The sequence below is a fragment of the Penicillium argentinense genome, assembly GCF_028826775.1.
Source record: "Penicillium argentinense strain IBT 30761 chromosome Unknown utg000004l_segment0_segment0, whole genome shotgun sequence".
In the NCBI taxonomy this organism is placed as follows: domain Eukaryota; kingdom Fungi; phylum Ascomycota; class Eurotiomycetes; order Eurotiales; family Aspergillaceae; genus Penicillium; species Penicillium argentinense.
Genome location: NW_026622663.1, coordinates 3,741,990 through 3,758,381, shown reverse-complemented (window position 1 = coordinate 3,758,381; position 16,392 = coordinate 3,741,990). Strand labels below are relative to the sequence as shown.

At 49.1% G+C, this 16,392-nt stretch overlaps 5 protein-coding genes across 5 annotated transcripts; 2 read left to right on the top strand and 3 right to left on the bottom strand.

The window, feature by feature from the left end:
- Window positions 1–48: 48 nt before the first annotated feature.
- N7532_004322 (sugar porter family MFS transporter) lies at window positions 49–2,209 on the top strand (the record flags this gene model as incomplete). Its single annotated transcript, XM_056616816.1, has 4 exons — window positions 49–514; window positions 577–653; window positions 722–1,958; window positions 2,025–2,209. 4 exons carry the CDS (start codon window positions 49–51, stop codon window positions 2,207–2,209), a joined length of 1,965 nt encoding a protein of 654 aa, XP_056477173.1.
- A 1,448-nt stretch (window positions 2,210–3,657) lies between these two features.
- On the bottom strand, window positions 3,658–4,391 carry N7532_004321 (DUF4149 domain-containing protein; the record flags this gene model as incomplete). Its single annotated transcript, XM_056616815.1, has 4 exons — window positions 3,658–3,824; window positions 3,897–4,185; window positions 4,260–4,293; window positions 4,360–4,391. The coding sequence occupies 4 exons, from the start codon at window positions 4,389–4,391 to the stop codon at window positions 3,658–3,660; spliced, it is 522 nt and encodes a 173-aa protein (XP_056477172.1).
- Window positions 4,392–4,718: 327 nt separating this feature from the next.
- N7532_004320 (ATP-dependent DNA helicase 2 subunit KU80) lies at window positions 4,719–7,403 on the top strand (the record flags this gene model as incomplete). Its single annotated transcript, XM_056616814.1, has 11 exons — window positions 4,719–4,847; window positions 4,901–4,955; window positions 5,010–5,076; window positions 5,128–5,195; window positions 5,251–5,419; window positions 5,471–5,531; window positions 5,585–6,091; window positions 6,151–6,536; window positions 6,601–6,806; window positions 6,863–7,335; window positions 7,386–7,403. The coding sequence occupies 11 exons, from the start codon at window positions 4,719–4,721 to the stop codon at window positions 7,401–7,403; spliced, it is 2,139 nt and encodes a 712-aa protein (XP_056477171.1).
- A 265-nt stretch (window positions 7,404–7,668) lies between these two features.
- Window positions 7,669–8,865, bottom strand: N7532_004319 (Qc-SNARE protein; the record flags this gene model as incomplete). The annotated part of the gene is made up of 2 exons (XM_056616813.1): window positions 7,669–7,720; window positions 7,778–8,865. The coding sequence occupies 2 exons, from the start codon at window positions 8,863–8,865 to the stop codon at window positions 7,669–7,671; spliced, it is 1,140 nt and encodes a 379-aa protein (XP_056477170.1).
- A 393-nt stretch (window positions 8,866–9,258) lies between these two features.
- On the bottom strand, window positions 9,259–10,586 carry N7532_004318 (SIP1 domain-containing protein; the record flags this gene model as incomplete). The annotated part of the gene is made up of 2 exons (XM_056616812.1): window positions 9,259–10,261; window positions 10,360–10,586. The coding sequence occupies 2 exons, from the start codon at window positions 10,584–10,586 to the stop codon at window positions 9,259–9,261; spliced, it is 1,230 nt and encodes a 409-aa protein (XP_056477169.1).
- Between the last annotated feature and the right edge of the window lie 5,806 nt (window positions 10,587–16,392).

Genomic DNA, 16,392 nt, shown 5'->3' with positions numbered 1-16,392 from the left:
CCAGCTTGTCCTGCCTAGCTTCGCCTTTGAGCGTGAGAATTTCCCCACATGGTCCCCAGACCTAGCTTCACAAGTCACTCAACAGGAGCATTCAGAAACAACTACGAATTTGTTGCCCGCATACGAGCCAAGATGGCGAAGGAAAAGATCGAGGACCCGATCCGGGTGTCCAATGGTAAAGAAGAGGACCCGCCAGACTACGCCCATCACGAGAAGACGAGCAATGGAGCTGGAATGCCGGATGTGGAACACTTAGGGCGCGACCGACTGAATGCTGTCTTTGAGAATCCCCTGGCGGGAATCCCACGCGAGCAGCTCTTCAAGCAAGTGGAAGAGTTCTGTCAGCAGTGGGATCTCATGGCAGACCTGGAAATGTTCAAAAAGGGTGCACTCGTGTCGCAAAATCCCGATTCGGCGACACAGCTGCCGGAACTCGATGAGTTCGAAAGAGAGGCTTTGATCCGCGAACACACGCACAAATGGTCTCAGCCACAGCAGCTCTACTACCTGGCAAGTACGTCTCCATAATCGACTTCTGATGATCCTGACCAATGTCTCATTCTGTGTCTCCGATAGTCATGTGCTCTCTAGCTGCCGCCGTGCAAGGAATGGACGAGACGGTGAACAATGGCGCTCAAGCGATTTACCTAAAGGTACAATCTAAATTTGCCCCAGCTCAACCCAACTAGATGGCAGAGAGATTAATGGCCACTTTTCTTAGCGACTTGGCATCGAAAATAGCGACAACCTCACAGGTCTTGTCGTCGGAGCTCCTTACCTGGCTTGCGCTGTCCTGGGCTGCTGGCTAACGGAACCTCTCAATCGATACTTTGCTCGTCGCGGTACCATCTTCATATCCTGCTTTATTGCCGCCGTGGCCTCCATATGGGAAGGTGTTTGCAATTCATGGGTCAATCTCTTCCTGGCTCGCTTTGTCCTTGGCCTGGGTATTGGCTCCAAGTCCTCGACCGTTCCAGTTTACGCCGCCGAATGCTCCCCAGCCCCGATCCGAGGTGCCTTGGTGATGATGTGGCAGATGTGGACAGCCTTTGGTATCATGCTTGGAAACATCATGGGCGTGGCCTTTATGAATGTTGGGAATGACCTCAACTGGCGTCTCATGCTGGGTTCGACTGTGGTGCTTCCACTGGTTGTCTGCGCCCAGGTATATTTATGTCCCGAGTCACCCAGATGGTTGATCCAGCACGACAAGATTCCCAAGGCATATCACAACTTTAAAATCCTGCGCCCATCAGAACTCCAAGCGGCCCGAGATCTCTACTATGCGTACGTGGGGGTGCAGTTGGAGCGGAAGATTAACAAGGGCAAGAATTTCTTCACCATGTTCATCGAGCTCTTCACCATTCCGCGCAATCGTCGCGCCACATTCGCCAGCTGGATCGTGATGTTCATGCAGCAATTCTGCGGTGTCAACGTGATCGCTTATTACTCCACCACAATCTTTCAAGAATCTGGTTATGGACTGTCGAACGCTTTGCTCGCATCCATGGGAACCGGTATTCTCAACTGGGTCTTTGCTCTGCCCGCCGTCCTGACAATCGACACATGGGGTCGTCGGAATTTGCTCTTATTTACATTCCCCTTCCTAGCCATCTTCCTACTCTGGTCCGGCTTTTCATTCTGGATCGAGGCAGATGACCCCGAAAGCAAGAAGCGCGTTGCAATGGTCACCACGGGGATGTATCTCTTCGAGGTCTTCTACTCTCCGGGTGAAGGGCCAGTCCCATTTACCTACTCCGCGGAAGCATTCCCTCTACATGTTCGTGAAGTCGGCATGTCTTGGGCTACAGCCACAACATGGTGTTTCAATTTTATTCTTTCTTTCACTTGGCCGCATCTTTTGACGGCGTTCAAACCCCAAGGCGCATTTGGCTGGTATGCGGCTTGGTGTATCATTGGCTGGTTCTTGGTGTTACTTTTCGTACCAGAAACCAAAGGTGAGTATATCATTCAGATGCTTTTCTCTCTCTTCAATATGTCTTGCTAACAACTCTTCTCTATAGCACTGACGCTAGAAGAACTAGATCAAGTCTTCTCCGTCCCCACAAGAAAGCATGCCTTGTATCAGCTCAAGAATGCTTGGTGGCACTTCCGAGTCTGGATTCTTCGCCAGAAGCTGGAACCTCTACCAGAGTTCTACCAGGGTGCAGAGAGACTAGCTGAAGTTGGTGATACTACTTCTAAGTAGCCTGGAATTCTTTCTCTCGGGACTGATACGTCGATGTCGATCAATTTGTGCTTTTGGGGCATTTAAAGTTGCTCTTGGCTTTACGTTTTTAATGTTGATACCTTTTTATGTTCATCGCAGTAATCGGGGCTTAAATTTTCGCTGAAAGCTTTTTCTCAGTATTATTGCTTCTGCGGTTGTTGAGGATAACGTGTTACCGTTTTTAATCGATGGACTTCTACTGAGCACTCCCGAATTTGCGGACGAGAATACAGACGATATCTCATCGACCCTTCATGAAAATTCTCATAGTAGAGCAAGGAGCTCATTTGGATTGAAATGCGAGCTTCAGTGTTCTGGTTAGTGTACCTTTATAAATCGAACTGTGACTCTGGGTGATCAGTCGGTGCTGATGGATCTAATTCTGCCGTGCGAGAATAGTCTGTGCTGCCAAAATCATGAACTCTATCGCCTACTTATGACAGCTATTTGATGCAGTCTATCCATGAGTGAGGCGCAGGCCAACGATTCTCGAGAAAACAGCGATCCGCCATATTTCTTCGGTACCCACCCTGGCGCCATAGCTTACACATTCTGATCGCTGTTGGAGATGGCCACAGAAGATCGCGGCGAATACAAAGCACATCTATTCTTTTGGTGACGAGATAGTGAATTTGATCCCATATGTTCCCAATGGAACTGTTTGAGAGAGAGGGCGGCCTTTCTTTCTACGAGTATGCCGTATAGTCTACATGGTCCCGGAGAACACGGCAATGAGCAAAGTGAATTTGCTCTACTGGCATATAGTGGAGTGCGATAGCTGAGGTGGACGATGTGCTTTAGTTGGGGACTCTGCCCATCGCATGGTGATCTGTAAGCCTTCAGTTCTTGGACAGATTTACGGTCGGCCATTGCTCACTTCTTCAGATCCAGGTGAAAATGTTAACCACGCCATAACTGTTGCATGTGAGATGGCTGATGAGCTCCATCGCATGTTGGTATGGAAATATCAGCTCTCGATAATGTAAGTCCTCGAGACATGTGAGCAGAATATACAGCTATAGACGCAAGGGGTCCTCCGCATCAGTCGACAGGCGGGCTACGATGGTCATGACTACGTCTGTCCTGCTAGGTGTAAAGAACGCCTAGAGATGCAACAACACTGAAGAGGTAGACGATGGCCTTTGGCCTATTCGTAAATTGAAAAAATTTCCCGGGGTACTAAAAAAAAAAATTTCAACGTAAATGTCGACCGCAAACAAAACATCCATCCCATATTGCCGAAAACAAAAAATAAAAAAAATACCGAACTGAAAACAAAAACGATGACCCCATGTGAAATCCCGGAGAAACGCCCGACCGCCTTATGTGCAAGTCGTATTTGAAGAATATGAACCATGGAAGTGTGTGCATCGGCGTGTATGTACACCCGGTTCCCCTGCCGAGATCTTAGCCTGGCATTTACGCATTTACTCGAGCTTCTTGCTCATCACAACGCCATAGGCGATGGTGGCAATGAGGCTGGCAAGGTTGACCAGGCTAGACATGCCGTGGACGCGGCCGAACTTCTTGTTGAGGGCCATCATCTCCTTGGAGTGAGGGCCGCGCTCGTAGCTCTTCTTGCCGTCCAGGATTTCTACACGAACCAGTCAATGATTGTTCATAGAATACCGTGGGCTCGTATCAGCATTATTGAGGCTTTACTTACCCTGGTCCTTGCGCTTCATCATGACATCGGTGGTCATGGGGCGGAGAACGAGCAGGTTGACGAGGCCGGTGATGGCAACAGTGGCCATCGGCAGGAAGGTGTTGACGCGGTTCTCGGGGGCCAGAAGGCCAGAGAGACCGAGAGTCTGTCCACCGCGGCTAGCAGTGAGCGCGACGACGACGGGGAGTGCAGTCTGCATAGAGAAATACACAGGGAAGATGGCAGTCTGCAGGGTTGCAAACTGAGGACGCGGGAGAGCACGGAAAGCAACAATCCCACCGACGAAAGACTGATAAGGAATCAGAATCGCAAGCCCACAGGAACTCATCTATTGTTTATTCTGATGATTTTGGATGGACTTACTTGGAAGAACTGGGTACCCAGCAGGGTACCGTAGCTGAAGGTTGTCAGTACGCTATTGTGGCCCATTATGAGGGAGTTCGGTGTCTGCCGCGAAACGTACCTGAGGATGTGGTAGGGACGAGGGTCCGACATCCTGACGGTTGGGTTCGATGAAAATGTGATGTGTTTATAGACGGTCGAGTTTTGTTGATGGCAGAGTTGGGAAGCTTGTGAGTGGAAGATGAAGATGGATACCATAGGAAGCGAGACCCAAGGCGGTTTAAATCCACGTCCTGTAGGCAGCAGCTGTGTATTGCTACGCACTTTAGGAAGATGCGCGCACAGGTCAAGTGATGTCATGTGCTCGCGCGCCCGCCTAAACCAAAAAGGAAATATCACGCGTCTGCCTGCTGGACGCTGTTCAGCAGCCTCATTGTCGCGCTTTTGCTTCCGCATCTCCCCTCTAATCATACAAGAACGATGGCGGAAAAGGAAGCCACTGTTTACATCGTCGACGTGGGCAGGTCCATGGGCGGGCGCCATCATGGTCGCTCCGTCACGGACCTGGAGTGGGCCATGCAGTATGTCTGGGACAAGATCACCTGTACAGTACGCGTTTTTCTCTTGATCATCGCCACAAGAAGGTATTGACCGAGTGTCAGGTTGGGAATGGTCGAAAGACAGCCACGCTTGCTGTTGTTGCTTTGCGCTCAGATGGTAGGAATCCCGTACGAGTTCTCCATGGTCGTCTGGTCTAACTAGTCAAACTAGAAACGTCGAATGAACTTTCAGAGGATCCCTCCTATTCTAGGATATCTGTACTGTCAAACCTTGGACAGTACGTTCTTCCCGCTATACGCAGCGGATTGCTTGACTAACTCTCATTCAGATGTCTCATGCCCGATATTCGAAAGCTACGCGACGCTATCAAACCCAGCAATACTAATAGGGGTGACGGTACGTTGAAGACTTCTCGGCATGACCAGAAACTTTGAAACTGATCAATTTCAAGCCATTTCTTCAATTGTCGTTGCTACGCAAATGATCAATCAATTCACCAGGACTCTCAAATACAAGCGGAAGATCGTCCTTGTAACCAATGGTACCGGGCCAATGAGCGGCGACGGGATCGAGGAGATCGCGAAGAAGCTTGTCAAAGACAACATTGAAATGGTCATTCTGTCAGTCTTTGCTGCATCCCGTTTTACTGGAACTTCGCTAATTCTACCCAGCGGAGTTGATTTTGACGATCCAGAGTACGGCGTGAAAGAGGAAGACAAGGATCCCCACAAGGTACTGCTTATCCCGCAATCTGACGCTCGTTGGGATATTGACGGCTTTCATAGGCTCAAAATGAGAAATTGCTGAGCGAGTTTGCCGAAAATTGCCAAGGTCAATATGGAACCATGGAGCAGGCGATCGCTGAACTGGACATGCCTCGCGTCAAACTGGTAAAACCGCTGCCGTCCTTCAAGGGAATGTTGAGACTTGGAGACCCCCAGAAGTACGACTCAGCGATTCAGATCCCTGTGGAGCGCTATTCTCGAACATATGTCGCCCATCCCCCATCTGCTAGCTCCTTTGTCCTTCGCTCCGGAACGACCGGCGGTGAGCCTGAAGGCGAATCGGGACCCGGCCAAGGCGATACTCTTACCAGTGTGAGACTGTCGCGGACATACCAGGTTGAAGATGCGTCTGCACCAGGAGGAAAGGTTGATGTTGAGCGAGACGACCTGGCCAAGGGCTATGAATATGGACGGACAGCCGTCCACATCAGTTCAACGGATGAAAATATTACTAGGCTGGAAACTTCCGCTTGTCTTGATCTGATTGGCTTCATCCGCCAAGACCATGTATGCAACTGTTGAAATGATGAGTCTGTGGACATAAACTAACCGCTTTGTCAACCTAGTATGATCGGTACCTCCACATGTCCAACACCAATATCATTATCCCAGAGCGGATGAATGACAAGGCCTCTCTAGCATTATCATCCCTTACTCATGCTCTTTGGGAGCAGTCATATTATGCTGTTGCGCGGATGGTGACCAAGGAGAATCGGCCCCCAATGGTTGTCTTGCTTGCACCGTCCATTACCGCAGAGTACGAATGCCTCATTGAGGTTCAGCTTCCATTCGCCGAAGACGTCCGTTCATACAGATTCCCGCCGTTAGACAAGGTCAACACCGTGTCTGGCAAGGTTGTCACCGAACACCGAAACCTGCCCAGTGAGGACTTACAAAAGGCAATGGATGATTACGTTGACAGCATGGAAATGGACTACAAAGATGAACTTGGGTAATTTGTTACTCCAAAATATGGATCCCATCACAGGCGGCTGATGCAAATAAAACAAAAACAGAAACGACGCACTTCCGATCGATGACTCTTTCTCTCCACTTCTGCACCGCATCGAATCGGCTGTGCGACATCGCGCGGTACACCCTAATGACCCTGTCCTCGAACCGCCTGAGATATTGGCCAAGTTCGCGCAACCAGATCCAGAGCTCGTGAGGCAGTCAAAGCAGTTCTTGGATGAGCTAGTGTCCAAGGCTGATGTTAAGAAAGGTAATTTCACCCAAACACAAAATGGAACAATTTTCTCTAAAAAATTCATCCCCTAGTTCCACCCAAGACGAAAGGTCGCAAACGCCAACGCGAAACTGAAAAGCCTCTCTCGGGTCTTGACGTTGACGCCCTCCTTAACCAAGAACCCGAACGCTCAAAGAGGATCTCTCCTGAAAATGCCATCCCCGAGTTTAAACAGATGCTTTCGCGTGCAGACAGCATCGAGGCAATTCCAGATGCTGTCAAGCAGATGTGTACCATTATCGAGACGCAGGTGCGAAACAGCCTTGGAAATGCAAATTATGATCGCGTCGTGGAAGAAATGGGAACTATGCGCGGAGAACTGGTGGATTACGAAGAGCCCGCTCTTTACAATGACTTCTTGCGCTCGCTGAAGGAGAAGATCCTACGGGAAGAGCTGGGAGGTGACCGGCGAGAGTTGTGGTGGCTTTTGCGGCGTAGCAGGGTTGGCCTTATCGATCAGAATACCTCTGATAGATCTGAGGTCTCAGAGCAGGAGGCCAAAGACGTAAGTATTGCCAATTACTTCTTGATGTGATGAAGCTAACCGGAATGCAGTTCTTTTCCCCCACCTGAGATATCGAGTGTGGACTTGCTCTTTCCTAAATACTGTCCATGAGTGATGCATGAAATTGAATAACGGCTATTGTAGGCCTTCATTGGCCTGTGAATTTCCTAGTATCTCTAAATTCGCCCACGCTGGGAATAGTAGATTAAAAGAGAAGACGCAAAAAAATGAAGCAAGAATGAAACCTGCATGAACGCTCATATTATAAGTATGCCTGCTCTTTGAACCATGCCGTAAAGTGAGACAAAGAATATGCAGCACTGGCTGAAACCACTAGGAGATTCTGCCAATGCGCTTCTTCCCCACGTCGACCTTGGATTTCAGTCTAAATGTATAGTTAGCACTGCCAGAATCAAGAGACAGGGATACAGGGGGGACATACCGATCCGTATCTTCGTCTGCCAACTTCAACAACTCATTCTGCACCGCCAGCTCTTCATGGATGGCCACGCCCAGCTCCTTCTGTCTCACGATAATCTTCATCAACTCCTCCACATCCTGGTCTTGGTCCTGCATAGTTTGCTTCTGCAGCTGCAGTACACCCTGGTTGTCGAGCTCCCGAGTGCGCTCAGTCTCTTTGCCAAGGACACGTCCAGACCGAGCAGGTGTCCTACGCCCATTGCTTGAGCTATCGTTATTCCCAAACAATGCATTCGTATCCTTGTCTTGGATCGAGGCCACCGCACTATCGAGCCGGCTCTTCGTTGCCATGGCATGTAACAAGTCCTCGAGTCCATCTTTCTCTTTGCGTGCATTGATCAGCAGATCCTTGCGACGGCGCAACTCCCCGTCACCCAGAGGGGACGTGGTGGATTGACCGGATTGCGATCCGCGGCTACCGAGATTTTTGAGACCATCGTCCAGAGTGCCAATCATTGTGCCCGCGCGGACAAGACTGCTCTTCGCTTGGGCAGAACTTTCATGCTGTTTTGCGGGTGTGGTCTCTTGGTCGCGGCGGGAAAGCTGTAAGCGGGCATCGTGCAGGTGGGATTTCATGTCACGGTAGTAATCGAGCCACAGGGTTGGATCTGTGATCTGGGTGTTGGAGGCGGAACCAGGATCTGTGATCGCGGCATGGAGCCGAGTCGAGGTGTTACTTGTGCCGCTGGATGCGGAGATGGCGGCTGTGGGGAGATTCAGGAATGCTCGCCAGGCAGACGAGTTGCGCCAGCGGCTATCCGACGATTCATTGATGGCTTGGAGATACTCCTCCAATCCACGGCGGCGCTCTTCGCGAAAGCGGTCGTTTGAGACAGTATTGGAGAACCAAGATTTTTGAGGAAGAGATACCGGTGGCGGCTGGCTGGTCTGCGTGATGAGGGAGGCGTGGAAAGCTAAGAAGTCGGAGTAGCGCTTGGAGACGACGAAGGAGCGGAGGGGGAGGCGGAGCGTGATATGATAGACGGTGTGCTGAGGTGAGGTTAGGGAGAGGCTGGTACTTGGAATCGCGATCTCAACGGCCGGCGCCATGACTGGTAGATTGGGGTGGAAGAAACGGAACAGCTGCGAAGCTGCTGGCGATGGAGTTCGGCGGTCCTCACACCCGCGCGCATGACGCAAGGGGCCCGAAGCAGTTTAGCCTCCGCCCGTCACGCTTCTGCGAAGTCATCTATATCCGCCGACCTTGACTCCTGGTACTACGTATCCTAGAGTACCTCATGGTAATAACCACTATTGCTACTACAACGTATTGGTGGAGATGGGGAAAGGTAAAGGAACATGTTCCATGAGAGGAAATTGAGTATTTCAAAGTTGGGGTATCCATCGTAGTCAAAATGGGGATAACGCCGGGGGTCCAGTCCATGCTTCTCGTGCTGCTACGAGATCTGATTCCACCCGTGACAACGAAGATTATCAGTGGTATCAAGCAGTGTGCGCTTTAGCCCATACTTCACGTGCTGCCAGGAGATCTCGCTGTCCGAAGAATTCGCCCGCGATGGTGATCATCATATCCAGCAGGACACGAATCTGCTGTTTCACCGAGTCCTCTACCTCAATTTCCTCCGTCAACATGTTGTCCTGCATTCTGGTCTGTAGTCTCTCCTTTTCTGCTGCCAGGTCGTCTGGCTGGTCGGCATCACCAGGCATCGACATCTCCACATCGGGTGCATCCTGTTCAGTCGTATGATCGACGTTTGAAATGAGGGACGCTACGTTCCCTTGTTCATCATTCTCACCTGTCTCCGAGCCATCAACAGATCCAGCTTCCTCTTCCTGTTTCTCTGCTTTCTCCCTCTTCTCTGCTTCCCGAATCTTTGAAAGGATCTTCACGGCCCGTTTCGCGAAAGCACGAATCTCACCCACCTCCTCTGTAGACATCTCTTCGAGTGAATGGCACTTGCTCAACAGTCCCCAAATCCAGACGCTCATGCGTCGGATTACGGTAGCCTCACCAGCCCGCACATTCTCAGAAAGCCCACGTCCCACCACCTCGAGCACACGCAGGACATTAGCCGAGTCCATACAGGCCAGCTGAGCCATCTGAGGATCGACGTTGAGGAGTATATTTCGCCAGTCCTTGCGCGCTTGATGATTATTCTTGGGGAGGCTGATGGGGTGCGATTCATCAAGGCATGCGATCGCGTCCGCGGGTGGTGTAAGCTGCAATCTGGCTCGCAAGAGCGTGAATTGGCTCCGAATGTTTTCGTAGTACTCGACCTGTTCCTGGGGGTAGATACCGTTGGACGATGCAACCGAATTCCGGTGACGGCCGATGAAGGCCTCGGCCTCAAGGAAGCCAGCTGGGCAAGGATCTTTCTGCCGGGCAAATTCATTGGGGCCCACAGAGTTATCCGAGTTCGATTTCGACGCGCTTGTACTGAATTTCGGTGCGAGACAAACCTCGGGGATCGCGTTCGCTCGAGATCTAGAATCCAGCAAGGTCAGAATCTATTTTGCGACGTAGAGGAGATGAAGTGCCCGACAGGGGTGGCGGTCTTCATCGAGGGGAATAGTCAAACTCACTGGACATCGAGCAAGTATTTCATTGCGTCGGCGCTAGGTGCCATAGAGTCATCCAGGTCATTGGGGTCATCGGATTGGTATGGGAGCGCGCTCATCTGACCGAAACGAGGGTGGGGGAGGCTGCGAGGTTTCTCCTGTGGAGTGGTCAAGAAAGCATCGCCCTCCTTGTCGAGGCGAGGACGCTTGGGGGATGGATCGGGTGAGGCGGATTTGCGTTTAGCAGACATCGCGACGTTACGTGAGAGTAGTTGAAAAAGTTGGGGCAGCCAGGCCAGGTAGCTTGGTCTTATCAGCGCCGATCGGCGGCGATAAGGCAAGGCGGTCGAGGCGAAGGTAGTAAGTACTGAACGGGGGGCAAGCTTTGAAGAGCACTGCGAACGAGGCCGCCTGGCATCAAAATAATCCCCAACCGAGGCCGAATTCACTCAGCAACAACAATCTCATTCACTCATCTTGCAATTATTAGTCACCGTTTTGGATTTGAATTCACTACTCTACGCAATTTTACTCTCGTAATCTTGTGTATGAGCGACGAGAAGCAAGCTGTTGATTAGAAAACGAATTTCGGAAAACTTTCCATGCGAACTTCCAGAACATGCAGACATCTTTCGAGTTTCTGATTTATTTTTCTACGAATGAATCGAATCATGTTCTTTGTTCTGGTCATCTACTGTACTTTATCTTTGGGTTCACGCTTTTACCTTAAATCCGGGGGGGGGGGGGGTGTCGGAAGTGGAACTCGTGTGTGGAGTAGGCAAATGATCAAGAAGAAATATGGCGGTGGCAGAAAGAACCAATTGATGACATCCTATGCTTGATCTGACCCGTAATTCGATTTCTGAGGGAAGTTAGTGAGAGAGTGTTGTCGATTCCATGGTGTCCCATTGAGGTGACATGCTAATGAAGACGTTGTTCGATCTTTACCAAAGAAGGAAAAACAGTTTGACCAATAGCTTTGAAGCTCTCCATTTATTCCCATGTCGATAGTACCAATGATTGTTTGGCTCGTCATATATAGGCATTTCTTCGGGCTTCATGGTATTGGTGAAGACTCCGCCTCCCATTCTCACTACCAACTGACGGATTTCAATCGGGAATTACTCAACGAGGAAAAAGGCCTGCGGAACTGCAAACTAGCACGTTCGATAGCCGATCGACCGGAGAACTTTTTGCATTTTAAACAGATAATGAAATTCACCCGATGCCGTCACACCAGGCTATAAAATCCAGCCTGGGAACGATGCGCGGGGAGGCTATCGCCAATCACCTGCCCTAGCTCATCCCGAGGAATTATGATGTCTGAGGCATCAAGTGCAACGAACCCACTGAACGTATCTCACTACCGAGCTGCGCACACCGCCGAGCTGCGCAGCCCCCACCAAATCGCGTCCCGGTCGCGTCCTTACCATTTTCAACTACCCACCATGCCACCAAATCGCACTGTATCCTCTCGCAAATCAATCGAGCAGGAGGGCAGGATTTTGCTTGCTGTTGAGGCTGTTTAGAATCAAAAAATACCATCAGTTCGCGCCGCCGCAAAGCTATATAACGTGCCCGAGTCTACGCTCCGAACATGCCTTCATGGTGTTGCTTATCGCGCTGTAAAACGCCCAAATTGCCATAAATTGACTGAAAATGAAGAGATTTCGCTAAAGGATTGGATCCTTTCCCTAGATCTACGCGGAGTACCTCCTCGGCATCAAGGGGTGCGAGAAATAGCAAATCTCTTATTAGCAAAGCGTGGTGAATGGCATATCTCTACAGTCGGGCAAAATTGGGTTACCAAGTTTGTGAACGTACCCCAGAGATCTCGACACGATGGTCTAAACGATACGATTACCAACGAGCAAAGAATGAAGATCCTAAGATTATCGCGGAGTGGTTTACACGTGTGGAAAAGGTCATCTCAGAAAATGGATTGTCTCTGAGGATATCTATAATTTTGATGAACAGGATTTGCAATGGGCCTTACATCAACAGCACGGGTTATATCACGATCAGATTATTATGGAAAAAAGCATGTTTTACAACCTGGAAATCGAGAGTGGGTTACTGCTATTGAGTGTATATCTGCTTCTGGTTGGGCCCTTCCGCCGTGTATTATCTTTAAAGGAAAAGTACACATTGCAACCTGGTATGGTGACCTCCCAGATGATTGCCGAATTGAGGTTAGTGATAATGGCTGGACTACTGATGAGATTGGGCTTCGCTGGCTTGAAAAAGACTTTATTCCAGCAACAACATCACGAGTGGTCGGGAAATATCGACTTTTGATCCTTGATGGTCATGGAAGCCACTTAACGGCTAGATTTGATGAACTCTGTATTGCAAAACAAATTATACCTGTTTGCATGCCGTCCCACTCATCACATCTTTTACAGCCGCTTGATGTGGGCTGTTTTGCAGTCTTAAAACGCGTTTATAGCGCGTTAGTGGAGGGCTATATGCGAACCAACATCAATCATATCGACAAGCTGGATTTCTTAGCAAATTACCCTCAAGCGCGTGAGCAGGCCTTTTTGTCAAGAACTATCAAAAATGCGTTTTCTAGCAGTGGTCTTGTGCCATTTAATCCTGATCAGATTATATCTAAGTTAGATATACGCCTCCGCACGCCAACACCACCTGCTAGTCAAGAAAGCCATTTTTCGCCAAAAACACCTAGAAAAACACGACAACTCAAGCAGGCTTCATCAATAAAGGCACTGCTTAAACAGCGCTCAAAGAGTCCGCCAAGTCCGCTTAAGCAGCAAATTGAGCAGATTTTTAAGGCCTGTGAAATCCAACTCCACGCTACTGAGCTACTACAGCTAGAAGTGTCTAAATTACGCGCTGCCAATGAGAAACAGGTCGTTAAAACGGCCAAATCTAAGGCTCAAATACCACGCGATGAAGGCATGACAGGCGCAGAGAGCCAAGAAGTAATACGTGCCTATCTACAGCGTCAAAAAGCTCCAACACCCCCTCCAAGAGAGTCTACTCCACCGCCGCCTGTGGTAATGGGACCGACGTTTTTACCAGCTAGAAGAGGAACCAGGAAAAATCCAACGTGGGGGAATTGTAGCCAGATAGATCATACAGCCAACCGTTGTAGCATATAGTTAATTTACTTATGTTGTGGTTGTTATGAATGTTGTTGAATATAGTAGTCGTTTTTCATTTCATGGGGGCTGCGCAGCTCGGCGGTGTGCGTAGCTCGGTAGTGAGATACGTTAGTTAACTAGTTAACGTAATCCACAAGCGAGCCGCGAATACAACCGAACCGCGAATTTTTACCACGCATATGCAATTTGAAGCTTCTTCAACCACGAAAAGATAATCAAACTGGACTATCTAAACGACAAATGAATAGCTATTTATTAGGACAACTCCTAATAGTATGTCCAATAGTCGCGCAGCCACTGCAGCGTTGTGGAGCTCGCTTGCGAGGCCTTGGTGTAGGCTCATCAACCTGCTCGTTAAGCTGCATATCAAGCTGCTGGATCCGATTCTGACCTTCCTGTATAAACAAAACAAGATCATCACCTAGAATAGCACGCTTCCTTGCCTTTTTCTTTATTTTCCGCTCATTCTCGGCCCGTAGAACCTTAATTTCCTGTTGAAGAAGAAGGTTCGTGTTCATTGCCATCTGTGCAGCTTTTTCAAGATGTTGAATATGAGATATTGGACTGCTAGAAGGCTTTCTTTTTTGAAGGCTTCTCTGTAGACTGCGGACCTTGTGATCAAGTTGGCGAGGATTCTGAGGTGTTTGAAAAGCAGAGGAGATTGAGCTTTCGACTTCAACAAGAGGTGGCGTTGGTGTGCGAAGTTGGAAAGTAATCTTTTCAAGGACTCGCTCTTCATCAAGTGGCTTAAGTCCTGCACCCCTGAAGCCGCTGCATATATTCTCCCTAGTGAACACCTTTTCGCGAGCAGGTGGATAGAGAGATAAGAAATCCTCCTTATCAATATGATTGTTGCCAGCAATCATCATCCCTTCCACTAGTTTTCCATATGCGCGCTTTAGTGGGCCAAACACACCAACATCAAGCGGTTGTAAAAGATGAGAGGTATGAGGAGGCATACAGAGACAGATAATTGCATTCTCTTTGCAGAAAGCATCAAATTCTGCAGTCTGGTGGCTAGAATGGCCATCAAGAATAAGCAACCGCTTTGCACCAGTTGAATGGTGTTTAGAATGTGGTTCAAACATCTCTTTTAGCCAGTGAAGGCCTATTTCATCTGTTGTCCAGCCATTCTGACTTCTTGCAATAGCATAGCCCTTATTAAAAAGAGCAGATTCTTGATACCAAGCAGCTTGTTGAGATCCTGCTTTTAGGATAATCCATGGGGGGATATAAGCCCCCTTTGAGCTCACACATTCAATGATTGTGACCCATTCACGATTTCCCTGAATAACTCTCCGAGGTCTTTCACTACGCTCCACTGCAGTGATGACCTTAGAGGTTGAGCAGAGTCCCATTGCAAAGCCAGTTTCATCAAAGTTCCAGATATCATCCTCATGGATGCCATGTTCTTGAATAGCTTCGCGTACGGTCGCAAACCACTGCTTTATGACCTTTGGATCCTCCTGCTTTGCACGTTGGTATGTTATGCGCCGGTTATATCGTGTACGCAGCGCTGGGTTGCGTTTGACAAAATTATATGCCCAGTTGACACCAATAGAGGCAGTAGAATCCTGTGTACGCTCACGAAGCAAAATCTGCGCCATTCCACGCAGAAACTCTTGTCGAATTGAAAAGCCCCGTTTATCTGCATCTAGCAGTCTCTTGGTAAGGACTTCTTCTTCAAGAGCTGTTAATTTATGGCCGTTGGCGCGTGTTTCCGACCGTGGGTTGATGCCAGCAAGCCGCTCGCGAAGGGTGGTTTCAGGTATGCCAAATATCTCAGCAGCTTTCAATCTTGATTTGACTTCTTGCTTTTTATATGCAGAAATAGCCATCTGCATGCGAGCTTCTTTAGATAGAGGCATTTTGTATGAAAACGATGAAAAAAGACGCGTTGATGAATGTTGATTCGAAAATCGTAGTTGGGGAACGCGAAAATTCGCGGTTCGGTTGTATTCGCGGCTCGCTTGTGGATTACGTTAGTTAGTTATTTAGTTACTAAGCCTTTCTTTCGGTGGTCGCTGTATTCAAGGCGACCTGCCCCCATCGGCGGGCAGGTGCGAGAACACCTCTTCGAAATCAAACGCCATGGGCCAGTTTCGATCCGGGAACTCGCTTTAATGCAGAAGCCGCTTTACCAACGCGCCGCTCACCCCCGACTAGTTATTATGAGGTCCCTCACCTGAATGATATCGCCAGATGGCCGACATATACAGCAGGTGGATGTACGGTGGAGATCCCTGTATGATGACTAAGTCGATCTAAGAGGATCTGTCATGCTGATTGGACTCGTCTGGCTTGGTCTGTGCATTTTTTGGGCCTGTGGTGTCGGTGGCGCGTCCGTTGTCAACTTCACGTCGGCGCGAGATGAGGCCAGCGGCGGAGGGTGATGCTATCGTCGCCGCTGCCGCCCCGTCAAAGCTTGCGAAAACGACCTGGACGAGTCTTTCGGCACAGCAATTTTTCTGGTCGGTAGTTTGAGGGAATGACTAAGAGTATTATTCAAAAAATATATTATCGCCTTCCTGAGGTTACGATACCTACTGACTTTACTATATACTATGGTCGATATGCTGACTGGCGCTGCTAAGACAATTCAAGCTACACCAAGCAGTCTCACCACATCTCAACACCCGTGAGTCATATTGTTTATATTCCCACTACTGGGTCCAATACTTTCAATACTTTCAAGGTTCGTGTTAGTGTTCAACTACGACGTTTCCGTGAACCAAATCGGACAAGACTGGGGTTACACTATAGTGATGTGCAAGGAGAATACCCTCACAGTCACCATATGACCATGACATTACAGTGTAGTGTACACCTACTACATCTGAAGAGCCAGACACAAGAAGATGGATGCATAACAGGCAATTCAAATGCAATTCATTTTTTATCTTGTATTCTATCCACACAAGCTACCCGC